A 27,923-nucleotide genomic window follows, 5' to 3' on the forward strand; every position below is an offset into this window, starting at 1 on the left:
TGATTGACAACAGCTCAAGATGGAAACCACAAATACACCATGAGCGCGATACTGGTGACTTCCCTCCCACCATGGGTTCTTACATCGGAAAGAATCAATGTCAGACCGATGGAGCATCGTTTCCCCTCACTGCATTTTCTGTGATGTGTGAGAATTTTATGCTTTCAATGACCCATGCTTTGCACTGTATCAAAGATATGGGCATGGTCGACTACACAGGAAGAAAAACATTACTTCCCCTCTTTTTTCGTTGTTTCATTGCCTGAAGAGGGCTTATGTGGTTCTGGGATGATGATTATATTTGTTATGTCGGGAGAAATTTGATTGTACGTTATATTGCGTTAGGTAGTGCCTAAGTAAACCAGTAAACAAACAAATGTTAGGGGCTATCAATTCTGCTTGAGCTGGAGAAAAAGGGGAAAAAAAGCATTGCATTTCAACAAGACATCATCTGACTTATCATCAGCTGTGGCGAGAGTGGGAGGATGTGCTCATTGAATTACTACACCTCTGCTGCTGCATTCAATAAAGAGTGACTCAAGCTCAGAGAGTGGTAGTTGGTTTGATAAATTTTTATTAAAGTAAAGATGGCGTAAATGGGGCTGTGGGTGAGCTAGTATTCTCATGCAGTCACATCTATTCATCTCCTATGGATCACAGGGACCCAATCAGGTCCTGGTGACGTCATCGCCGCCCGCATCATTAATATTGAAAGGTCATTTACCCCTTCTTGGAAGTCGTGTCTGTTCACATGCAGTGTTCAATTTCCAATTTCCCACAAGAATGCTTGGGTCATTCTTACTATTTATCTGGGGAAGGACTACCTACCAGTGTTAGAAAATTGTTCTGGAAATTAGCTCTCTCCCTCCTTCCTTTTCTCCTATAGAATCCTTGAGATGGGGGGACAGCAGCATGTGCCATCCATGGCCTGCAGTCACAGGCGTGACAGTTTGCCATTTTCACAGGATATCTTAGAATTAAATACACACTGAAATGAGATTTTGATGCTTGTCTAGACCAGTGATTCTCAACCTTTTTCATATCTAGGGACCCCTATTTTAGGACCCCACGGATCCCCATTAAATGAGATTTTGTCTCTCGGACCCAAATCTGAGAATATTTTTATTGTTAGACATGATTTTATCCAGAATTCCAGGACTATCTTTATTGCAGGTAGAAAGATAACAGTGAAACTATGACCAACATAGTCTACATTTCTTCTACATTCTCTAATTGTGTTAACTTCTTGTAAATCACTTCATCGTTTTGCTGGGGACCCCGTGGAACCCCCTCAAGGACCCCTGGCGGTCCCCGGACCCCACGTTGAGAACCACTGGTCTAGACCAGTGACAAATGTTACCAACACATGTATTATCAAATTTAAAAAATATATGTTTACATTTTTTGCATTGTATATTCAAATCCTGCTTTGATTCCCTCATAGCTGTGAAAGACTATCACAGCAGCTCAGTCTGAAAGCTCAGTATGAAGCTGAGTTTCAGGCTTCAGTAATCTTTGAGTCAGTAACATTGATTTAATGGACTGACCAGTCTAAATAACAAGTTTGCGTTACTTTTGGCTGCATATCTGGGTGACACAGTTTGGTTTCCACTATTTTAACTCCATAGAAATGACACACAATAAGCCATCCTGCAAAAATGTAGAAAATCAAGGAAAAAGCCCAAATGATTGTTTTTCCTTGAGGCTTTCTTGTAGTGTTATAATTGGGAACCTTAGGCTACAGTGGTAACTTTAGGCGGAATTAGTTTCAGAAACCTTAAAGATATCTCACTGTGCGTCAGTCCCAGTCATTCTGAGCATAATTTCACTTGCAAATTTATTCATATTTGTGGAAACTCTACAGAAGCCTGGGGACATGTATGATGATATGTTCAGTAATGCTTTTTTATCATATTCCACAATTAGTTGACAGATAAAAAATGTCCAGACACATAGATATCTGCACATGGCATGATGAATAAGGAAGTCAAGTCCAATTCCCTGTGCCTGTAATGTACTTGGCTACCAAAGGTGGCTGAGTTTGATTAACAGACTGTGACACACAAATGTCATCAACTCCTTGTTAAGGAATGATAATGATACAGTAATGGACAACCTGACGTTATATAAGCTGTCGTCAGATATTTCAGTGCCGGCAATGCTGTGACCTTGCACACATTTAGCGCTTCTGCCAACAAAATGTACGTTGTGTCTTTTTGAAGCACACAGGCATCTGTTGAGTTTAATAGGCTGCAGTATAACATGTTTGGTCCAAAGGCTTTACAATAAGACTTAGGAGTGACAAGAGGAAGTGAGAGAGTGCACTGCTCGGAGGGGTGGGGGCTTTCTGAACCTGTGACGCATTACGCCTTTGAAATGTGTTGCATTACGTTTCATTTTTGGGGCTTCCTCCACATTCTTCACCTTTCTTTTAGCCTGAATCCCAGTTGGAAAGCAAGAAATTAGGGCAGCAGTTCCCGGGAGAAGTTTGGAATAAAACAAGGTTTCTGGAGTAGTGAATGTACTGTGAATGAGCAGAGTGTTTGCAGTTGGTGGTTTGCTGATAATTGCATTTCAGTGAGTAATCATTGATTGTGGAAAATGATTATGAACACGCTATTGTCTGCACATAAATGAGACATTACCGGCAAAGGAAGCAGTAGGATCACAGAAAGAATTGCTGGGAAAGCACAAAAGGCAAATCACACACGTTGGTTTTAATATTGTCAACAGCACTATTTCTCAGAAATGTCAACATTACCATCTTCTCAAGTGGAACTTGTGCTGTTCTACAAACACATATTTGACTCCAAAGATTCTCCTCAGACTGGAGATGTCCTTTTTAGTTCTACATCTATAATTAGATATAAAGATCGAGATTTACATAAGCTACACTTTGTAAAAACAAACCATCTAACAGAAAAGAAAGATACACTGTCAAATGTTACACTACAGGCACACAAGCATCTCATTGTGCTAATCCCTTCCCTTTGTAAAGCCAAGGTGAGCTGCTGTGCAAACAGACTCACTGCAGCAGTGCAGCAGGTCAACAGTCGGATCCCATGGTTCAAACCAGCAGGTGGAGCTCAGCAGACTGCTAACAGGGGGTTTAAGTCAGGAGTCAGGAGAGAGCTGCTCAACAGTCCAATCAGACGGCAGTGCTGCATGACATCACAGAATACATGACATCACAGTCCTGACACCTTACATAAACACATCTGATCTCTCTCAAGGGACTTTTGCTGATCCATTGCAACACCTGTATTTCAACATGTTCACAATAAAGTCACAGTGAATGAATGAATCAAGGTTAATCATCAGTGTCACCAGTCTGTTCCCTTTACTTCCCATCCCTTGGGTATTACTGTGCATGAGTAACACCTAGATTGACGTATACACATTACTAATCACAGTAGTGAAGTAAACGGCCTTACTCTGGAGGTGACATCATGCAGCTTCATGGATCGCTGTAGGGATGAGTCAGGTGAATGTGGGCAGACTGAATGTAGCTGCGTTCGTTATGACAGTGAGAAAAATAACGTTCACAATCTCTCAGTCAATCGCTTCCACTTCAGTCATAAATCACATCAGCTCAGCTCACATCAGGTTTAAATGTGTGATCACACTGAAATGGCACAGCAATAATGTAACTTGTTATGTCTGCACATATACTGTATAAATAGTACGTAATAGCATATATACTGTAACTGCTCTACAGATTCACTCACTCACAATAGACTCACTTGTGGCTGCATTCATGATTGTTTTCCTTATCAGCAGTCACAGTACAAATGAATCCATCATAGAGCATAAAGTCCAGATAAAACACTTAATAAGATAAAGGTAATTTCCATCCTTTAGACAATGACCACACAACACTGTGATTACAAATAGGTAACTGGAATATATCCAGCATCTTTTTATTCCCGTGATTCACCATCACTGCAAATTTGCATGTGCTCAATTATACATTCAGTGTGTGATAAACATGTGCACTTCCTCATTATGAGAAGGAATTATTTATAGCATGCTGTGCTCCTATCATTTGTCGGTCCAACAGGTACAAAAAGATGGAGTTCAAGGACACCTAAACTTGTCCTCCCAACAAGCTGTTACTTGGACAAACATTCATCATTCAAACCCACAATTCCACCACATTGAATCCCTCTTCAGCACAAAGTATTAATTGGAATAACAAATCTGTAGTGCATCACTCATGTAACAGGTCCCCTGTTCTTAGTAACTAAAATGAACATTGCAAACAAGATGCTAGACTGATACATCTCCAGCTGCAGGAAATTAATATGTATTATTAAATACATAACCCTTCACTCTAGGCATGGCCCGGACTATGGAGAAAACAATTACTTTGCAAATTATTAATGCACCAAAAATATTCAGGAGTGTCTTTTCAAAATATAATCATATTCTGAGGCCTTCATTAAGAGCTTCCTAAGTACATTTGTAAGCACATTCTCTTTAGGATTGTAATTCATGCTGCACTGGTAGAGCTTCTTAATTAACACCTACTCCGGCCAACTAATAGAACTGTGTGTTTTGTACTTGCCTGCAGAACAAAAAGCTATTGTTGTTAATAATGTTCTCTTTGGCCCACCACCTCTGATTTCAGATGATTGTCTGTGCTCTCTTACAGCAATTTCCTCTCTATATGTAATTGGTATTATGACCTATCTGCTGGTACTGCTTTGTCATATTTGATTATTTATTTCAGTTGTGAATAGACTAATCCTTTGCCAACAAGCAGGTTTATGGAGCACACACAATGATGTCAATGTGCAAAAAGGATGCAGGTTGTGAAAACTAAATTACCAACTGCCACTTACCTTTCCAGTTACTTTATATGGCCATGAAGTAAAATTTGTGGGTAGGGCAGTGCTGTAAAGAGACAATGTAGTGGCAAAACAACACATTGAGAAGGGATACAGTGTTCATTCTTTTGCCATCTTAAAGCAATATTAGGTGTGCATGTAATTGTGTGTGTGTGTGTGTCGGGGGGTGGTGTGGGTGGGCATCTGGGCTTCTCATATAATCTGTTTATGGCTTTCTTTCTTCATTAAGCCCAAACAAAAATACTCTTGTTCATCACATTTCCCATTGTTATGTATTACTCACACAGCTGCAACAAACAATTTAGCAGAAGTGCTTGTACAGCAGACTGATCATTGCCTATATTGTCCAAAACAGAGGTTGATCCCAACTGTTTTTTGGCAGAACTGAGGTTGGAAAATTGAAATTGTTGAACCACCAGCTACCTTGATAAAGGCATTCACTGAAATGTCAGTACAGGTGTGGTAGGATCTTTTTTGATGTATCAGTATAATATGAGAAACTGAGGATACCGCCTGCTCATTGCGTGTGAATCTGATACTACATCAATTGACTTCAGAGGCTTGTCCTTTGAGTGAGGATCGTTATACTTAAAGCAATATCAGGTATTTTTGTTTGCAGCAGGGTCTTCTCTTATTTCAATTTGTCACTCCAACATTTGAAATCCATGAACATTGTTGCAACACCTATAGAGGCACATAGGATGAATACAATATGTGATTCCTCAGAAGGACTGAAATCAAGCTGCTCTAGATTTTATAAAGGCATCTGTGAAATCTAGTAGTCAAGTCAAATTTATGTAGGAGTTACTTTTAACAGTTTTTTTTTTCCACAAAGTGATTTATAGAAAACAAATGACAGAAATGCAGATAAGCACAAGAGATAAAAATGAATATGAGAACATGGGGCAGCACTAGGACAGTCCACAGAGAGAAAAATGACAGACTGCAGGGAGGAAGACAAAGGGGAAGGAACAGCTGGTATGATAGGAATGAAGGGAGACTGTAGGCTAAACTGTATAAATGGTATAAATCTGTATAAATCTGTACTTAAAATACTGAGACAACGTCTGATTCCATGACATTGGCGGAAAGCTTGTTCCAAATGGAAGCGGCTCTGTCCTCTGGTGTTTTCTTTCAAATGCAGGAAATGCCACAAAGTCCTGCATCCTGTGAACAGAGAGTTTGTGTGTAGGCTTACAAGAAATCAGTGAACTTGTTGTTTCCAAAATGAGATATCTACCATTTAGAAAATGTGACACCTACTCTGCCAAAAAACTGCAAGCATTAATTACATTTTTAATTTACATATTTGAAAGACTAGAATCATTGGTGCTTTTAAAACATTGGTCACTGAACATGAGGTAGCCAAAATGGATAACTAGCATTTTGGAATGAAATCCTTCACCTAAATTAGTGATATATTGTGGTGCAAGACCATGCAATGTTTTGCAAGTTTGAAGTAGGATTTTATAATGTATGTGTGCCTTTACAGGGAACCAGTGAAGAGAGACTAAGACTGGGATAATGTGATCATGTTTTCTGGTTTGTATTCTGGCTGTCGAGTTTTGATGTTGGATATTTCTGAGTTTGGAGTTGGTACAGCTGGAGAGAAGCGCGTTGCAAGAACGAAGACAAGAAACAAAAGCACAAATCAGTTTTTCTATGTCAGTAAAGAATAGGAAATCTCTAATCCTGGAAAATTTCAAAAGTGACAACATGTTCCAAATAGAAAAGACTCTGTCCCCTGGTGTTTTCTTTCACTAGGGGAAAACTAACCCCTGTGGCTAACTCTGGCACATATACATTTAATGTTTTTCAATGTGCACTGTCCCTGTTAAATAAACAAAAAATAAATAAATAAAATGCTGTTTTGTATATTGTCGTGTTACCGAAAGTGAGTTCTGGATCAAAGACAACGCTGAGATTTTTGACAGATCCCTTTGTAGTAACTCAACAGCCAGTGAGACTTTGCTGCTTTCAGGATAAAATGAGCTCTTCACTTTGGTCTGCACAGAGGAGACGAACATCTTTGACATCCAAAATACAGGAAAGGCTTTTGGGAGTATTCATGCTAAAATAACAATAAAATATTCACTCATTGCAGTTTGACTGAAAATGTTTCAAGGGACACCAGTTTAACATCAGGGGCACACTAGGCCCCACACAGGGCCCTGGCTTCAGGATTTGGAATGCCTGGCCTATGTTAAGTATGAATGTTTCCTCAGATTGACAAAACTGTTTGGAGGATAAAATTGGAATCTCAAAACTTGGCGTGTGCCTATATTGGACAGCTAGTTTCATGAAAGTAATAATTAATCCTTATAAGGGCACACGTTGTACTGCCCTTTGAGTGCCACGCCCAGATCACCTACTAGTTTGTGGCTTGTTGTGTACTATCGGCCTGCCTGCTAAGCCAGGAAATCGCTCACCGCCCCGGCCCCCCCCCCGCCTTATCCATTGTTGGGCTACAGCCTGCGACACCGAAACAATCTTGACCGAAACTTTCCGTGTAGCTGTCGAATAGCCTGATAAACTGTTTGTATTCGGAATATTTTGACTTTTCAAGTTATTTATTCGAAAGGCAGAAACTAGTAAGGTCAGCAGTTAGACCTCAGTTAGTGAAGGGAGTGAAAGGGAAGAAAACTTTGAGGCAAGGAATTCTCCTGTAATTCCCATTCCACCATTTTGAACTTTTAAACTCAGTTTTTCGAGTGGATTACTTTCGGTAAGTTTATAACGTCTCTTTCTAAGTTTATGTAAACCAAATACGTTTAACTTTATTACATCGAAAAAGTTAATTGGACTGACAAATACAATTAATGTATAACAATTTTACTGTAAAAGGCACGCGAACGTAGCTATTTGTGTTAGCTAGCGTTAGCGTTAGCTACCTATCGTGTTTGCTATGGAAAACGTAAGCTAAATTACGTTAGCTCATCAATGTTAACGGTACCCAATAGTAAAAAAACTTGCTGAATAGTAGTTAAGTTTGTCTAAACAACAAAGACCCACTAGTTTCAAAGCTGATTTCAGCAGACATAATTGTCCGCTTTACTTGTTTTAGTTTGCATTAGTTAGATGGTTAAACTAATTTACAGTAATTGTAATTTTAGCTACTGAGCGTTAGCATTGTAGCTGGTCAGGTGTTCGGCCCAGCCTGCCGCCCCTCCAGGTCTGGAACGCAGACATTCCATCTACATACAGGACGTTTCATAGCTTGTTGCTGATGCGTTGACAATTGATTAGGCAGTTACTCTGCGATAGTATAGGCGTTATGATGTAATACATCTTAACCTTTGACATATAAATAATGTTAAATTCTGAACTTTTCGTGTACGATTAGGATCGTCCCATTTCCCATGTAAAAGCCCAGCCCTGCTGACGCAGGTTAGGCGCATGGTTTACAGGCGTAACGTTATGGGGAAGAGAAACCTTGCAGGGCTTGATGAGTAATTGTAGATTAAAGCAGCAGGAGAACTGTGGAAGCGCCTTGTGCTTCTGGTCAATGAATAAATGAGCTACAACTGTGCCACACAATCCTTACTCATCCACACTGGCTGGCGACTTTTTTTTTAAGCTTTAATAACAGCTTTAAAGGCGGGCACAGATTAGATTTGCCATCAGAATGCAGAAATTAATCAGAATACATGAACACAACTGGAATGCACGCCTTCTCTAAACATATTGCGTTTTTGCCTTACACTAGGTGGCAACCATTCAGATGTCCTTTCTGTAATATTTCAACATATCTGACTTGACAATATAGGCTACTATCTAGGTACAACATTGTTCACACAATTCAGCTGATCAACTTCTCATCCGAAGCTGCTCAACCCTCAGGGCTTGCTGATTATCCCTGCCCCTCAATGCGTGATAGCTAATCAATGGAGCTGCAGTCACTGCCTGAAAAGGAAAATCGAAAGTGGACCATAGTATTACTGTGCTTTGCTTATGGCAGTCATTCAAAAAGTGATGGAGGCAGCTTTGTCTCTAATAAGGACCTAAATATTTTGACTGTATGACATTCACAAAGCAACTAGGCTGACAAATCTTAAAGGTAACTCAAGTTGGCAACATGAACCTCTAGTTTTGTTTCTCAGTGCATCTTTTAAAAGTACAATGTTTGGTCTTGGTAAAGGCTACTCTCTGTAATATACAGACACAATCATTTGTTGTGACAGCAAAGATTCTGTGTTTTGTAAGACCAAGATATTTATGCTTGGTGCAGTCCAACTTGTGTGCGCTTGTTGCATCTGAAGCATGGGCTTGACTGAGCCCTAGGCATCTGTTTTATCTGTGTCTCATTCACACTGTGTCCTATTTTATCACGCCCAGAATCTGTGAGAACATGACAAGCATCAACACTGCCAACATCAACTTCAAGTGGGACCCAAAGAGCCTGGAGATCCGTACTCTGGCAGTGGAGAGGCTGCTGGAGCCCTTGGTCACCCAGGTAATTTACATACCTGTGTACCCATTTGTTTGGAATAGCAAGACTTGTCAAATGCTAGCCGACAGGGACACAGTGTCTTTGATATGTATGCAGGACAATGCCTTAGATTTGCTGCCTTGACATGACTGAATGAGAATTATTACAGGACTACATTTGACTGAATTTGTTTTTTGTATTGTTGTGACAGAAGTCAGGGATGGCATTTGTCTTCATTAGAAATCTTCAAGAGTGTAGAGAAGCCGACTAAGTTAAATCCGTGGTAATAATGAGGAAAACAAAACTGGGAAAGAAAGAGGCATCCATCCAAGAAAGACAGCCAATTTTTTTTGCCTAATGTGGCAGTTAAGATCACAAGGCAGAGTGATATGGAATTAGTACCCCATTTCACTTAAATAAGAGATTTTTCCTTACATTTAGAACTCATGTTGTGCTGTCAGATATACTCAGTCGTTGTATGAAAATATAATTCTTAAATGTGAATGTGAAATGATGTCTATTCAACCAAGCCAGTTTCAGGGCGATCTTGCCGTGTGAATGTCAGTGTCGCGTTGGAAGGGAAAGTGTGCTAACATAATGTCAGTGACACTTTTGGGAACAGCTTTTGTTAGTTTTAAGATTGGAAGGATGGAAGAGTTAAAGTGGCAGTAGGGTGCACAAAAGTAAAGAGTGGACAAATTAAATACTGATAGATTTGATATTTTGCTTTCGTGTAATTTTCTGTTTTTATGTATATATATATATATATATATATATATATATATATATCAAATTATAGATAAAAGATAAAGTGACACATTCTAGAGGTTAATAAAACATGTTCTTCAAATGTGGTGATCTTCATTTTAGCTCTCAAATGTTGCTATCCATGACATTCCATGTGCCCCCAGGCGTGTACAAGTCACAAATTAATGTGGTAGTTCACCAAAATGGCAGCATCTGCTATCAGGCCACCTTTTTGGTAGTTTGTATAGGCTTACCTGTTATGCCCAAAGGCTACTACTTCTTAATTTGAAATTGAAATAAGTTACAACAATGTAAATGCTATCATGAATAACATGGGGCAGTTTAAATTGCCTGTATTTATTACATGTTTACAGCACTTTCTTTCTCTTAAGTGAGACTTTCCCACATTGTGCCACTAACATTTTCAGTTGGTTGTGAAAGCAGATAATTCAGTGGTACCAATATTTTTCCATAGTCCAACCATAGTCTCCCAACAACATTTAAAATCCTAAAGCACCTGTGTCTGACATGAGTTACTGTTTTTAAACATTTTATTTTCCCTGCCACAGGTCACCACTCTGGTAAACTCGAGCAACAAAGGCCCCTCTAACAAGAAGAAGGGACGGTCCAAGAAGGCTCATGTTTTGGCCGCCTCAGTGGAGACTGCTACCCAGAACTTCCTGGAGAAAGGAGAAAAGATTGCAAAGGAAAGTCAGTTCCTTAAGGATGAGCTGACTGCTGCTGTGGAGGATGTCCGCAAGCAAGGTATATGGAAGCAGCAGTGTGTGGTTTCAGGCCCATACAGACTGCTTGCTTAGATAGGAGGGTTATTAAATAAATCATAGGCTATGTACATACCATCTACCCCAGCGGAAAACCTTTAAATAAGAATATGCCATGAGCCTGATAGATTTTCCTTTTGCTATTCTTCTTGCTCTCGTATTCATTTGAAGCTATACACCATCAATTCCTTGCCTGCTACCAGGAGCCAATCTAACTGTCCCTCCTGAGTGTGTGTCTGCTCTTGTAGCTCAATGTAAGGTTGCCCATAGGCATTTGGTGTTGTGCATCGCCAACCTCATTGTTTTCGTCTAGTTGTTGGATGCTGTTACCCCTCTGCAGTGAATTTCTTTTCTGTTGTGTTCTTCCCATGACGAAAAGTGAGAGGAGGCTGGTTAATCAAGAAGTTTAACCCTGTAAAGTTGCTGAGCACCTTGTTTCTCAGCTGTTTTTATTTCCCTGCGTCTTCTGTAAAAGCCTATTTTATTTATGAATACTGAATGAGCCATTCTGAATCCTCTGCATGTAAGTGAGTGCCAGTTAGTAGCCCTGCAGATAAACATGCAAAGACTGCAGTTCTGTCAGCTTGTCTATATGGGTGTGTTTGTGTTCGGGGTGGTGTTGGGGATTTGCCTAGCATTCTTTGTAAATTGTTATCTGTTGGGTTGCTAATCCATAGTGGAGTACTAGCTTATTGCGAGACAAAAGAATTGACACGGATGTTATTGAACAGCTTGTGCATACTGTTTTTAAGTTTCCACTTTATCTAAATGCTTCTTTTTTTGGCTGTTACCAAGGAAATGACAACGGGGAGCATAACTCCTGCATGAAGGAACGGGGGAGGAAAAAGTGTGCAGATGTCATTGATGATCTCAAATGTATTTAAATGGCTATATCCACCTGCCTGGTGGGACCCAACCCACACACATTCCATTTCAAATTCAATTTCATGCCTCCCACAACTCCCGAGTCAGGAATCCGCCGTCAAATCACCAACCAATGAAATTACCATTTGTCTTGCGATAGCAGGTCTCCTCATCTAACACCCCCACTTGCAAGTCTCATTTATTCCTCACTTCTCCTGATATCAGGTTGTCTTTTGACACATTTGCAGACCAGTGAGATCAGGGAGCCATGACTTGAGGGTGGCTGTTATCACTTCTTGAAGCAATGTCTTTGTCACTGTCTACTCTCCCGGACACCCAGCAAGTTAGATGTCCCGTGCGTGCGCTCTTGGTCTGAGTAGCTGGGAGGTGGATGACATGTCAGTAGATGGCCTACACTGTGCTCAATGCCCAGGAATGTTACTGTAGTTTTGGTAAGCTGTCAGTGGGCAGGAATTCAGTGACTGTTGTTAGCTGGTGCCTAGGCCTGGCTGTCAGCTATGCCATGCTGCTCAGCAGAGCGTGCCCAGACTGATAATGCGTCCATTGAGTAGGGCTAAACCCTCCCCTGGATTCAGAAGGCATTTTCCACCCAGCTGTGGCTTACCAGCTGTTTAAATGGGAGAAAAAAATCCTGACATAATCATTTGGGGATGACTGTGTATGCTATGCATGCTGAAGGCTGGTGGCATGGGATTTTTTTTTTCTACAAAAGGATTTGGACTTTATTAGGTGTGTTGCCCCTGTTAACATCTTATTTCTGGTTGTTATCAGAATATTTTGATTATTCATCTTTCACTAGACATTTCTCCGCCTGGTAATGACACACTCTCTCTCTCTCTCTCTCTCTCTCTCTCTCTCTCTCTCTCTCTCTCTCTCTCTCTCTCTCTCTCTCTCTCTCTCTCTCTCTCTCTCTCTCTCTCTCTCTCTCTCTCCCCCCCCCCCTCACCCTCTCTCTCTTGCTCTCTCTCGCTCTCCCCCCCCTCCCCCTCCCTGACTGACTGTGCCTTTGTTGTCCTGCTGTTTGTGAGGCTTATTGTGTGATATACATTTTAATCATTTCATCATGCACTTGGTGAGCCGCAGGTGAGCGTTAGAGGGATGGAAGTTTATTAAAGGAGCACTGATCACTATCTGCCCCCTGAAAATGGCCTTATTGATCTGGCTCACAGGGGGGAATAACAGCCTGAAGGTGGGGACTGCGTCTGAGGTCTGTGTGGTCGATCATTTGCACAAACTGCTTTTGCTCCTAGTCGGGGGCAAAATGGTCAGAATCTCTGTGAGATCTCTGTTCTACAGATAAAAGACTGTGACTGTGCCGTGTATTATTATGTTTGTGAGATTATTTATATATATAGCTATATATTTCTTGTATGTTTTTATATATATATGTGTGTGTATATTTATTTATATATATATATATATATATATATATATATATATATATATATATATATATATATATATAGCTAGCTGCTGATGGCACCATTTGGCTGTAGTGTAGGAAGAGCATGTCAGAAGTTGTCAAAACATCTCTCCAGAAATTACATTTTGCTAGATATAGGCTAAGCATTCTTGAAGCCCAAGTGTTAAATAAATAATTTCCTCTGACATATTGATGTCCTTATTCCCTTGATCTTCTTGGAAGCGCAAGCCAGAGACCGAAGATGTAATTTTATTTTACATGCTTGGCAGCAGTGCTGGCAGGCATCTACATCTCCCGTTGTTGGGTAAGGTGACTGTATGATTTTCAGGAAGTCACTGTTGAACTTCGCATGCGTATTGAACTATAAATGCTTGCGGGCACATATGGCGCCACCGATAGAGAAGGTTGGGGGCAGTGTGCACATGCATAGCGAGCAACATTAATCAGCGTTTCACACTAGTTTTCTTCGGCGTCGTTGTGAGGAGGGTTTATTGACGACTTGTTGTTTACGTTTCATTTAGCCCAGTAACACATTTTTTTTTCAGACACTTAAGTCTCTCAATCTAGTATAAACTAATGGCAGTACAGTATTAGCTGACTGTTATATTTCCATCTGATTATCAAGGCTACATTTCAAACGTCTCCATTCAGTTTGTGTTTGCACAGACACACCGTGACTTGAAGGAGCACAGATGTGCTGCATTATTGTAGTTGAGTAACATACTTGGCGGGCTGTTAATTTTCCTGCCCAGATTGATGTATCAAACATTTGATACATGAATACATTACATCTTTAAAGAATTCGAGAAAAATACAATTTCCACATTAAGAAAAAAGTACAGAATTCGAAATAAAATTGCCTATGTAACACTATGCTATTCAAAACGATGACAAACTACTCAAACTTGTTACATTCTCATCAGATATTCTCAACTTATATGAAGTTATTGAAATGCGTATAATGCAGATTGACCCACGCTACTACTGAAGCACACTTTATTATCACACATCCACACACCTTGAGTTAAACTTATTTACAATAATCATTACAATTCAACTGCAATACAATAAATTAGATTGTTGACTTGGGGACTCTGTGCCCAAGTCATCTTGTTACTCAGTAGTCATACTGTTAGCCAACACTGAAAACACGACTTTTACTCCAAATCCCTTGTCGTCTCTATAAGTGGTGTTGCTAAAAGATTAGAGGTGTTGTCTGTATCCGTGACTGTCAGAGAAAACATCAAATTTTTTGGATTATTTGCCAAGACGCTCACAGCTGGCAAGCATCTAACTACCGCAAAGCTAGTTTTCAAATTTTTTTTCCAGCCCACCTCCGCTATTTTGGGGAAAGCTGAATAACTATGCCCTATGTTGATGTGTGTTATCAGTTTCAAACCAGAAAAATGTATCCCTGTCGCAAGGAATTTATCCTGGGTACTGTTTGTCATCTTTTTTCTCTTTTCCACTTCATTCTCTATAGAGCTATGCATCAGTGTGACATCACAGATAAGTGGGCAGGACAAACGCATGTCTTGTTGTTGGCCTTGAAGATGGGTATGAATGTTCTCTAATGCAGACCAAGCTGTCATAAGGCATAGGATTGACATATTTCAGAGTTAAAATTTGGCAGTGTTCCCCTTGAAGCAAACTATTTGGGGATTTACTGTCCAGTTCATAATGCGAGCCTACAAACCCAATTTGTGTGCCCAGTCAACTGTGTAGGCCCATTCGATGTAGGACAAAGCATGGTGCTGGACAAACCAGACAGTGAGTCTTTGTCATGGGTTTGACCTCTTTTTGGACGGCTGTGTGTGCATGTTCGTGCGCTAGCGGAAATGGTCACTGGATGTCGGAGGTGTGTGTGTCTGTGTGTGTCTGTGTCCCTGTCTGTGTGACACACGCTGACCCCAGCCAGGCAGGGTAAATGCGTCAGACTGCTGCCCCTCTCCCTCACTTTTCCTGTCCTCTCAAATGAAGACTTTCTAATGCAATTAACTTGTAGCCTGCAACCGACTGTGGCTGCTCTCAGGCATTTGCTATCAGTTCCTGTAGTACAGAGTAGCCTGCACTCGGGTGGAGGAGTATGAAGATTAAGAGGACATCACATTTTTTTTTCTTAGTGTAGTTCAGGCAGAGTCCTAGGCCTGGCAGATTAGCTACAGCATGGCTAACTTTGCGTGTTGCTTCTGGCCTGGGAGTGGGGTGTCACGGGAAATTATTTATGGAATTTGCAGACGGATGGATGGGTGGAAGGACACTTAATTGGTTTATAGACAACACAAGGGAGAAGTGGTTATGAGGCAAAACACGTTGACTGTGAATATAAATTTGGCAACTGTGATACTAGAGATAGGAATTTAGCCATTTGTTCTGTGTAGAGAGAAGGGTTGTTAGAAAGGTGAGCGGAGCTACTCATTTTGACAGTATATAGCATGTAGCCTAACACTAGTAAAACAGTGTCCCATACTGTAAAATTCTAAATCTAAGCTATTGTTCCACATTTGATGCTGGAGTTCTGATAAAAACGCAATGCTGCTGCATTAGCCGAAGCCCAGTTCAGTTTTCCCTCCATAACCTGTTGTTTGGTAAAGCTCAGCGAAACAAGAGAACATGTTGTCCCCCATGAATGATGCTGGCACCCCCTGGACCAATCAGTAACAAGTAAACAAACATTCTAGCGCCTCCTCAGGCCAATCAGTGCACTTTACAAAATGCCAGAATGGAACATTAGATTTGTGAAAATCCAATCGGTGTCCGAGATATTGTGTGTGACGGACAGTCCGGGGCCGATCCATAGTCTCTCCTCCGATTTCAGCGTGAGGGACTCCTACATAGTTGCAGTGTGCCGTGAAGTACAGCTATTGGTGTAGTATTGTGACTACTTTATTTGAGAAATTGATCTGAATTAGTTTTCCAGAGATAGTCTGTCAGTATTTAAGTTGTTTTCTGTATTAATCTAGGACAAAACGTTATAATATTTAGAATAACTTATTTACATAGATCAGTTATGCCAAACATTGTATTGGACAGTAATGCCACACACCACTTCAGATAGTGCAAGTGCTCTGCTCCTAGATCCCTACATGGCACACTTGTGACTGTGATACAATCGGTTCCAAGACTCAGCCATGGCCTGTCCTCAAAAGAAATCCTACATGCAGCTGACCTGCCCCTTTCTGATACAAGGCCAGACCACCCGTATTCTGAATTGACAGTTAAACTAAGCACAGTGTAACTAGCTGTGTTTGAGTATTAAAATTGTTGCTGTCGTTTTTATTCATTGCCATGTAGCTGAGGTCTACAAACCTATTCAGCCTGGCTTTCCTGACTTTGAACTGTCTAATAAAGGCGAAAACATCAAAAGAATATTTTTTTTTCTTTTAAAAGTCAACGTAGTTTCACTCACTACAATCATGCTTGCCCCTCCAGCTGAGTACCTATAAAGCGCTAGTGCTAGTTGTCAGTTTATGTTATATAAAGCTACAATATGCATTTAATAAATGAACATATAGGATATATCGTACCATACCTACCTATCAGTCTGGGTCTGTGCGTGACCCTCTGTGTACATGTCAATTTGCCATTTGCTTGACATTGGCTTTTCAGTGATCAGGACATTTTGGGCCATATCCCATTTGCTGTGGGTGCGGCCACCGGTGAGCTTGGTACTAGATCAACTGAGAGGGAGGAGGGCGGGGCTAACAATATACTTTCTGTCTCAAGACAAGAAAGTTGCATATAGTAGCTTCATGTAACTTGAGGTCAGTATCACAGCTAGAATGGCTTGCATCTTGTGCATTACATCCGCATCATTCACTGACATAAGGTCACACAACAACTCGATTTCCGGAGTATCTATTGGCCCATTTGCGCTGTATTGGTGAGCCACATGCCCAGGCAAACGAAACGCAAGTACCTCTATAGTGATGGTCAGAAGTGAACAACATGATGGGAAAATAGGGTTCCAGGTCAAAAATGGCCGGAGTTGTGCTTTAAAGTACAAATTTTAATACTTTGACAAAAATAGCAGTAAAGTTACAGCAAGTGTTCCATCTTTGCTTTTCCTTAGGTGATTCAATGAAGTTGGCTTCCGGAGAGTTTGCAGAAGACCCCTGCTCTTCAGTGAAGAGAGGCAACATGGTCCGTGCTGCCAGGGCCCTCCTCTCAGCTGTTACTCATCTTCTGGTGCTGGCGGACATGTCTGATGTCTACAAACTGCTACTGCAGCTCAAACTGGTGAGACATTCATCCTCCCCTGTGCATTATACATTCGAAACAGGCTTTAATTATTTATCACTTCAGAAAATGCAATCATTACCCTCAACAATAAAGTCATGCTCCAAGTTATTTCTGTTATCTCAAGAGCACATTGTTGCCATACGTAATTGTCACTATTTATTAAATAGATATGGTGGTGCTGGCTTGTCTCAATCTTCCACCAAGCTTTATTGTAAAAAAAAAAAAGAAAAATCGATTCCTTATTTTGAATTACATGGTCCTGGAGTCAACAGGGAATGACCTTTACTGTTCATTAGAACTTCAGCATAAGTGTTGCTTGTGAGTAATCTATTATTGATGCAATCACACAAGCTGAGACATGCACAGACAGTGAGGCCATTATGTGAACAATATAAGGAAGTAAGATGATCCTCTGCTCTTAAAATGGCCAGAGTTTTTTATGTATAACTATGGTTTTGTAACAACCAGCCCTCTACTGAACTGAAGAAACAAGAAGCTAAAGACAGGCAACTGAAAATGATTTGGCTTCTCCCCCATATTTGAGGTTTCAAAATGTCCACAAGTATGCATTACTACGCCTGGTGTTATTTGTAGGGACCACACCCTGTTCTCCAGTCATTTTACAACAGTCCCATGTAGGTCTAACTCAACAAAGTCGTTTCACTTTGTGGCCATATCTTATCAGAGCTCTGTTTATAGCCGTCTACTTCATTATCTTCATTTACTACCGTTCCCTGTCAGAAAGCAGAACAAGAAGATGGATGCCATAGGGACATGAATTGGCTAACGTCCAGATGAACTTGAGTTGCTTGAAATGAGCTCAGAGCCTGGAATTTGGCTAGGCCTTCTGTAGTTTAGCAGTGTGTTGCTCTGAAATCCAAAGCATAACAATCATTGTAATCATGAATATCGAATTCTCCACTGTGACTTGTAATATGGCAATTCGCAATGCATATAGAGCCGCAGGATACAGAGATACAATACTATAACTTTCTCAGGCAGCCACACTGGTGCTTAGACTCACTTGGTAGGGCAGCGGACTTTCATGCTGGCATCCTAGGTTCTAATCCTGGGGTTGGCAAATGATTCAAGTAGTTTGACTCCTGAACCCAGCAAGCACAGAATGTTCACATAATGCTATTTGACATGGTCAATTTAAAAGATTGGATTTATGGAAAATGCAGTCTTTTAAATATACTAAGAAAAAAGTTATGTTCCACACTAAAATAAACCTTTTAACTTAATAACACTGATTGATGTTACACAGAGTCAAAATTAGGCCTAAATAACAGATCATTGATTAGGCCTATTCATGAATACCCTTAGTGGTGACTGAACAATCTAAGTATAGGCCTACTTTAGGCTACCACTTACAGGCGCCGACAAGGTAACCTGCAACAATCTGGTCGCAGCTTATCATGAATTGCGTGCTTGTTTCCACTTGCTTTACATATAGCTTAGGTGCTCCCAACTGTGTATGTTTGCAGCAATTATCAGTTCCTTAAAAAAATAAACCAACAAAACATGGGCCAGCTTGATCTACCTGAGGGCCGGTGCACATGATTTCCCAAAAAATGGTTTTGCGCTGTCTGAGCCATTGTTTTCCTATGGAGAGAGCCGTGACCTCCACCTCAGATGCAGTACTACAGTTGGCATTGCACAACACTAAAAATTCCACCATGTCACTGCACTCAAATTTGAACTTTGACCCAGTTTAGAGCTGACCTTTCAGAGTGCTTCCAATCAGATCGCAGCTTTATGTGACGCATGTGTCAGTGTACAAAGATGGACGAGGAACTCATCATGGTACATTCTTTGTGTTTGTCTGAGTTTCCAGAACAGTACGATGTAACATCAGAAATTTGGTATAAAAGTATTTCATATCGACATGTTGGCAATTAGATGGGGCTATCGGTTATGTAAATTAGGCAGGTAGTTTTTAGAAGAGATGGTTGTGTGTCTTTATACCTTTAGTATAGAAAATATAAAATTAGTTGAAATATCGACTAGTGTTGTTCAACTAGGTATTTATTTATTGCTTTTTTGCTGATCTGCAGTAAACAATCATGCTTTCTCTATAATATACTGTCTCTCCATCTCTTTCCATCTATCCGGCTCAGGTGGAGGAAAATCTGGTGAAAGTGCGTAATGCAGGAACAGAGCAGGACCTGGGGATCCAATATAAGGCCTTGAAACCAGAGGTGGACAAGCTCAACATCATGGCTGCCAAGAGACAGCAGGTAATGTACAGTTGGCCAAAAAGATAGACTGGATAAGAGGAGTGTGGTGGATTTGATTGGGTGGGGTGTATCAGGTACCTGAATGGGTGTTAGATGTCTTGTCACTCATAACCAAAAACTAAACTTTCCAACCCACATAGTAAGTTGTAAGTGGAAGATCGGAACGGAGCAAACAAGAGAGTGGCTCATGCTTTTGCTTGAAGATTAGATGCTATAAGCATGAACAATCTCCTTATTACCAATTGCGATGCAGGGGGTAGGAGGGCAAGAAAAGACTATGCAGGCTGGATGCTGCATGGGTGACAAAACCCATTTCCTTGAGATGAGAAGTGGCGCCTGGTTTTTCTGCTATCTTGTAAGCGGTAGTCAACAGTGAAGTGGATTTCATGATGAATTTTCCAGGTGAAATAACTGAGTAATGGGATGAGCATCACTTCCTTGTACAGATCCAGCAGAAACACATAACTCACAAAGCTAATTATTGAAGATAAAAAGCATGGTGAATGGTGCTTTTGTTTTGAGCTTAATATCAATTTCCTCTTTACCATCATTTGTCAAGATTGCCATGAAACTAACTTAGCAAGGAGGTGTTATTCAATTTAGTAATCATCATTGTGAGCTAGCCTACATTTGTATGCATCATGTAAAGTGTGGATGTAGGATTTTTACCTGGCATAGCGAAGGACAACAACTACCCCAACAAACTACTATGACAAATATCCCACGTGTGCTATTTGCAGATTCCAAAGACTATTATCAATTTAAGACTAGGTCACAGTCGGTGATTTTAACCCAGATTCTAAGATCTCTTTGAATCTGGACTAGTCGGAGTTGGGGGGGCACTTGGGCCTGATGGTCGGTGTAGACTGTCCATTAGTGTGAATGGGCTGAAGACTGCTGACTCTGGCTGTTTGGCCAGACACAATTTTTTTTCCAAACATGTTTGGTTTTATCAGGCTTGTTTACAGGTATACAGTCCAAGACTGAAATCTCTGTTATTGGTGACAGCCAATGGGATTTTAGATACAGGGGGAAGAAAAATGAAAAAAGAACCAGAAGAAAAGTCACGTTTAACAACAACGTCCACTCATGTAGATAGTTTATTTCAGCAAGATTCCCGACTCCCCTTGCTCAACTATTGATTAGTTGCTATGCAATTTCCGTTGGAGGAATAAATCTCATTAAATGGTATTAAATGGCAACGTGCCTGAATCAGTCCACATAAGTATGCAATTACAAATCAAGTGAAAGAAGTATCAGACAAAATTCTCAATTTGAATAATGTCACTTCAAAATACATTGTAATGTAAATGCAATCTGTAGCTTCTGTATCATGGAGCAAGAAACAATTGTAATTATTTTTATAATATTATTGTAATTGTAATTATATTTACAGTGAACTGTTCTGGACAAATGGGAAAATGTTTTTGAATGACAGAATCGGGTAGTGTGTGTGATCCCTCGTCTTCATGTGTGACGCCCATCTTTGTCCTGTCACAAAGTGTGAACAGCTTCCAGACCAGATGGCAAGCGTTTAGTCTGAACTGCACTAGTCGGGCAAGACTTGAACAGTCTTGTAGTCTGACCTTGGCTTTAGGCCTCCAAGGGCTCTAAATAAAAGACTAAATACAAGATGCCTTGCCAAAGACATGCATTCAATATAGACAGTGTGAAAATAACATTGTGTCCCTGGAAAATCTTGCACTTGTGCAATTATATAAATGAAGCTGTTTTACCAAGTTGTAAGTATGGCTGGGTGTTATATTGTATAATAACGATATCGTGATATAAGACTAGATATTGTCTGGGATTTTGGTTATCATAATATTGTGAAATAACTTAAATGTTACTTCTTCCTGGTCTTAAAGTCTGCGTTAAAGTAAAGTGATACAATTTTCTGAACTTATTAGCCTGTTCTTGCTAAGTAAAATGAACAATGATTGGCTTTACCGGCTCGTCATATCCACATTACTGATTAAACATTACTGATGATCATTACTAATTTTCAAAATTTTCTTGTGTATAAATATCTGATGAAAGCATGAATACTCATCCCCAAAATATCGCCACATTATCCATATCGAGGTATTCGGTCTAAAATATTGTGATATTTGATTTTGTCAATATCGCCCAGCCCTAGTTGTAGGCTAACAGACCAAAGGCAACATAATCACTGCCATTGACTGCATTTTCAAGCGACACAAAAATGGCAGTCAATCTGTCCCATGCAAAAGCTCTCCCAAAGTATTTGGTATGCAGCATTTTCATTTATGGAGTCCTGGAAAATGTATTTTGTTGGAGACTGCAAATCATCTGTATGACCTCTTAAGACCCCCAATTAGCCTTTGGGCAAACAAAACAAATGTCCAAGAAATGTGTGGTTATTCTGCCCCTGGTCTCTGTAACAGCACTTCATTTTAACACAATCAGGGGAAAGTAGGTGAAAAATTGTGGGAAGCCAACTTCTCACCCATTACCCTTCATTATACAACTGTAAAGGCACTGCTGCCACTAGAGTTAAGGAGATATAGGTTCTTTTGTTGAAATCTTTGTATTTAATGTATTTATTTAGTTTGTATGTAACTTATTGAATTGTTAGAATATCATTGACTGAGTCACAGAATATCAGGGAACTTTACAAATGGGTCACTTAACAGAAATCTGTTGGAAGATGTTTCGTAGCTTGTTTCATACATATTCATCACATTCACACAACGGTTTTATTTAATCATTTATTTTTAACAATAAATATTAATATCAATTCTGCTTCAACTTTTTTCCCAGCAGTAAAACTTGCATTTGCTAAAATGCAAAACACAACCAAAAGAACACTGATGATTTTGTGATGGAATTTACTTGTAATTGCAATTATGGTTAATTTTTTATGGAGGGCAGAAATGTCGTACACCAAAATGAATGCATGAAGTAATGGGGCTTAAAGAGTGAGTTTTTGCAGAGCATGTCTCAGGCAGTAGTGAAGAAAGCCCTGGGTGTATACAATTTGGAGGAGAAGCTTTCATTTTTTGTGTGCAAACTGCTTTTTTAAGCCATATATCTATGCCAGCGATCACTATCGCATCTCCTCCCTCCTATGAAGAAGTAATTGCAATATAATGCAGAGGCCTGAATAGCAATGCATTAAATTGCAAAGGCATAATGTAATGGCCCGATTATGACTGTGTTGTGTTACCGCAGGGGACAAAAACAAATCTGGGTCATCCAGAACAAGCTCTGTCACACTTAGTGTCTCCATAAGGGCATGACAGGCCCATTTTGAATCTAAAGTAGGCCTATACTGTCCCCCACCCCCACTCAAAGTATTGTGTCTTCACAATTTAACCCTTTTTTTTTGTCCCTTGTCTACTTCCTTTTGACCCCATCCCTCCATTAACCCCCTCAACCCTCCCCCCATACACCCCTGGTCAATGGTAGGAGCTGAAGGATGTCCACCACAAGGACCAAATGGCTGCTGCCCGCGGGGTCCTACAGAGGAACATCCCCATGCTGTACACGGCGTCCCGTGCTTGCCTCCAGCACCCTGATGTGGCAGCTTACAAGGCTAACCGTGACCTCATCTACAAGCAGCTGCAGCATGCAGTCTCCGGTATCTCCAACGCCGCCCAGGCCACTGCCACCGAAGACTCTGCCCTCAATCAGCCGGCAGGGGGAGGAGAGCTCGCCTACGCCCTCAACAATTTTGATGTAAGTCAAAAGGGTGGAATACAAATTACAACCCATTTGCTACTTATCCATGTGTTCTTTGTGCATATCTCCCAGTTTAGTGCAGAGGAACTCACATTAATCAACAATCAACCTCCTTTCTGAACTTGGGATCAGTTTCAGTTTCCCTAGCACAGTAAGCTTATGTTCCAACAGAATGATTTAAGAATAATAATTTAATTGGTTGAGATGGATGTGGGCTTGTTCCAAGAGGTTTTCAAATCTTTGATGTTAAAGAACTAATCCAGCTGAATCATAAAATGACCAATACCCTAGAAGGGGCTTAGGGTTGAGTTGGAAAGTAGGACAAGCTGTGTGGACAAATTGGGACATGGCTTTGGGGTACATTGAATTCTTGAGTCACCACTAGTCCATTCCTTGATTTGCTTCTATCTGTATGTCTAAAATGAAGGAGACTTATGCAGCTCCAGCTCAGAATTTGAATACAACATACTTTCAATCACTGGACAACACATTGTGTATCCTCAGTCTCAGAAAGGGCAGCACATTGTATTTTCTATGTGCATCCTGTGAATAACCTGAGATGAGAAGGATTTAGATTAACCCCCTTCTCAGCTTCTCATTAAATATTGACATTTCATAAAGCACTTGGCAGTGATTCCACTGTCACGATTGTATCTGAGCTTATCTCTGCTGCTGCTAGGTTCTAAAGAAAACTGCAGAAGTATATTTTAGAGTCCCATTCAGTAGAAAAGCATGGCACGCTGAGATGTTACTACAATATCTTTAGATGAGGAAGAGATGTGAACATGCAGGCAGCGTCCCTGTGTCTGTGCAGATTGCAGTGAACAAAAGTGTACTCGACCTTGGCATTTATCACAGGGAGGGACCCTAACCAACTAAAAACATTCAACATCTCGCTGTCCAGTCCCTCCTATCTCCCCTCCTCTTTCCCTCTTGTAAAACCTCTAAATCAGAAAATCTGTTCAAATGTTATCCAGTGTTTCATCGAGCTACCTCTAATGTGTCCCTGTAATCCAGGATTGCCTCAGAGCAATTCTTTTTTTGGACCAAAACAAAGCTCTGTACCTGACCTGTTAGATTTGGTCAAAGGCTTGGATTACAAATCTGATAGTTCATGTAGCTGTCGCAGAACAGGAAGAGCTTTAACTTCATTCAGCTTCAACCGTAGACCGATATTTAAGACCCCAATCGAGTTAAAAATTACTTTTACTTGATGTTCTCAATCATAGCGTTCTCTATGGAGGTGATGAAGGCCAAAAATGTCAGATTTTATGCCCAAGAGAAATTTGCGGTCAAGACAGAAATATTTTTTTCTTTGTACTTATTGTGAATGTGCGGTGAAGGGTAGCTTACTCAACCTGCGCTTAGGGGTGTAACATTTCGACTGGCATATTGGCAATCTTGAGATGCTGCACTGGGGGCTCGTTTCCGAGGTTTATATACAACATTCTGTTAGTTTGTCTTTGCTACAGATAGGCCTGTCAACAAAAACAGCACAATGATCACATTAAGTTGCAGCCTGTAGGATGATAAAATCTGGACTATAATCATATTTCATCACTAGGTCTTTGATTTTCATTGCCACCTCATCAATGAGTTGTGACTGATTTTGCTACAATTTACCAACATGAGGTACCCTCCCACTGTTAAACTCGCATAACTCTCACCCATATTTTCTTTTTAATCAGAGGAAAATGTCATTAACTGATCTCTGATAACCGTTTCATGGTATCTGAATATTAAAATTAAGTTTTTGCTTGGAATAAATAAATATCTTTGCACAACTATGTGTATAGCTCATAAGTAGTAGGTTGGATGGTAGTTTGGTGTGACTCCATTTCATACTCGCTAGAGCAGGTTGTTTAATTTGAGATTCAATATAGAATACAGTGGAAATCCCTCTGCTCAACCTGATTTAGGTAAGCTGCTCTGCTTGGAGTAGGTATAACATGGTTTGGAGCGGGAAAAACTCCTACATTTTCATTTAATAGATCGTTATAATCATGATTAGATAAGACCTTAAGAGATTAACCAGCTCTCCACTTAATCTTAACACCCTTAATTTGCAGTTTCCCATTAGTCTTCTGTGGACATAGCAACATGACTCTGCTGTGATAGGATGTATGGGACTGTCACATCACAGACAATGGTCCTCCTACATGTGAAGAATAAAGCACATAGGTGATATGTCTATCTTGATATACTGTGCTTCAGTTTATTGTGGATAATGGACCTCTTAGACTAAGTTGTGTGTCCCTACATGACTACAGAGACCCAGATTTTGTGTTGTGATTTACCTGTTTTTGTCACGAATCGGCAAATATAGCTATAGCATATACTTAGAAAATTGCTTAGAAATATCAAAACGCGCTTGTCCTTCTGAAATACACACTTGAACTGAACCACTTAGCTGGGCCAGACTAATGCCAAAAACAGTGTTACAGTTAGCAATTTGTCATAATATGGTGCTCATGTGGTTTGGGTTCCTTTTTGTTTCCTTTTTTGAATACCTTTCTGTGATGAATGATGAGCCCTTTCAAGACCCTTTCAGCATTTTATAGATTAAAAAGCACTTTTGTTGTATTCTGTCAGACTTGTTAAAGGTGCATTATTAGATTTTTACTGTCCCATAGTACAAAATGACTAATATATCTGCAGGGGGTTGTTGATCAATACCAATGACTCAAAGACTACATCCCAAGGTACTGAGATTTCTGGCTTTGAAAAACTCACTTTCTGGCCCGTACGCTCTTTTGGAAACAAACCCCGTCCCCTCGGATTTTCTCCTGCTGAAAGATGGCGTTTCTACTCTTTTAGATGGTACACAATTGTACTGCTAATCTGAAGACAAAGAAGCAATCTTTTAGCTGTTTCCAGTGCCCTTCAGTGCCTCCCATGCTTCATCTTTTTAAGCTATAATCAGACACATTTCCCATTTGTTTCAGTCTTTATCCCTTACACCCATCACTTACTCTTGGTTTCCACAGTTATTCCCTCAGAAGCACACTGCAGGACCACTTATAATGAACAAGGTCATGTGTGCCAAGTTGTTTTTTAAAGTTGTGCTTTTCCCCAATCTCTTTGGATGTTGTTGGGCATGCATGTCTGGCTGCTGGAGTTAAAGGATCTTGTACATTCCATAATTTGAATACTATGCTGAAAAGTTTGATTTCCTGTGCCCAAGGATGTAGAAGCTGCTTTTCACGACCAACCTGAAAGCTTTTATGGTTCTTTTGAGTCAGCCTGAATGGGTCTATTTTCCGGTGATTTGCCTCTCTGTCATGTCTTGGAAGTGAGTGGGAACAAGACTGTGGTCCATAAAGTATTAAGGAGTGGATACATTTGATTTAAGTAGTCTTCAATCAGATGGCATCTACTATAGGTTGGCAGCGTGGCTGGATGACCTGGGTTCAAGCTCCATGTCAATCAGCTTCTCCCCTACTGAAGTGTCCTTGAACAAGACACTGAATCTCTCAGTAATCTCGCTTCTCTGAAGGGGTTTGAATACAACATCAGATTCTTCTTACCATTTAGTTTTTTTTCTGCTTGTAATTTTAAACTATGTCATAGCCTACATGATTGAACGGGGCCATGATCATTTTATATGCTTGGCTGTTATTGTTAGTAAAAAATACACAGGCCCAACTTAAACCCTCCGTTTGATTCAGTTGCTCTTAGCAAAGCTAATGAAAAATTTACTTGAGCTAAGCTTTTTAAGTAGAAAAAGTGATACTCTAGGGGTTACTCTTAAAGCGGCATCCTTTATTAAGTAAGCGCTTTCCTAAGTAGTCACAGTACCGAGTATATAAAATCATGCCATTTTCTGCATTCACACAATTTTGTATTTCTTATTGTGATATAGGGGCCAGATGAGACGTTTCTTTGCATACTTTATCACAAAGTTGGTGTCACTCAATAGATCCAATACACACGTTTTTGAATCCGGGGATTGATTGATGGCTGTCTGCTCAGGCTGAGAGGATAACATGGGTTCTATTTTAAACTGCTTGGGTTTTAAAACATACAGGCGAGAGTTTCTCTCTCCAGCCAGACAGATGGCATGCTTTGAAAAAGTGAAAATGAAAGACAAGGCAGAAGGATAAATGTACACAAACCAAGATGGCAGCATTACAGCATCTCAGATCTGTTGCATCAGTGATTATTGTCCTGGTGGCCATGCAGAAAGTATTTTCGCATGCAAACATTTTGCATGCAGACGTTTTCCAGAGCAGCTCCTTTCTGATGCCCAATTTCAAGTGCAAGGCAAAATTAGCAAATGAGTCACTCTTTCTCGCTCTCTCTCTCTCTCTCTGTGTCTCTCTCTCTATCTCCCTCTTTCTGTCTCTTTCTCTCTCTCTCGGGTGCCTGTTGCCATGGTGATATGACACGCAAGCAGAGGAGGTCAGATGAGATGGAATGGAGGGGGCTGGTGGTGGTTGTGATAGAGGGTGGGCCGCCTAATAAACCAGCATTCTAACAACTGAATTGTTGAATATTTTTGTGGCAATAAGGCATCGGGGGTAGCACAGCGATCCTTTGTCATAGGGGAAGTTTGCTTTCTTTCTCTTGCTGCCACAAGCGTCATGGTGATACCTTACCCTCTGCAATGCCTCTCCAGCA

The 27,923-nt window shown here is 40.4% G+C and overlaps 1 protein-coding gene across 1 annotated transcript in view; it reads left to right on the top strand.

The window, feature by feature from the left end:
- The first annotated feature begins 7,317 nt into the window (after positions 1–7,317).
- The window catches only part of ctnna1 (catenin (cadherin-associated protein), alpha 1), a 111,635-nt gene continuing 91,029 nt past the window's right edge, over positions 7,318–27,923 (top strand). Inside the window, exons 1-6 of the mRNA XM_071916457.2 lie at positions 7,318–7,575; positions 9,186–9,303; positions 10,596–10,791; positions 17,189–17,355; positions 19,479–19,598; positions 23,031–23,300. Of these exons, the coding sequence (XP_071772558.1) occupies positions 9,199–9,303; positions 10,596–10,791; positions 17,189–17,355; positions 19,479–19,598; positions 23,031–23,300 (858 nt within the window). The 5' untranslated portion in view covers positions 7,318–7,575; positions 9,186–9,198. The remainder of the gene's footprint in view (positions 7,576–9,185; positions 9,304–10,595; positions 10,792–17,188; positions 17,356–19,478; positions 19,599–23,030; positions 23,301–27,923) is intronic.

Source organism: Centroberyx gerrardi, chromosome 16 (assembly GCF_048128805.1).
Source record: "Centroberyx gerrardi isolate f3 chromosome 16, fCenGer3.hap1.cur.20231027, whole genome shotgun sequence".
Taxonomy (NCBI): domain Eukaryota; kingdom Metazoa; phylum Chordata; class Actinopteri; order Beryciformes; family Berycidae; genus Centroberyx; species Centroberyx gerrardi.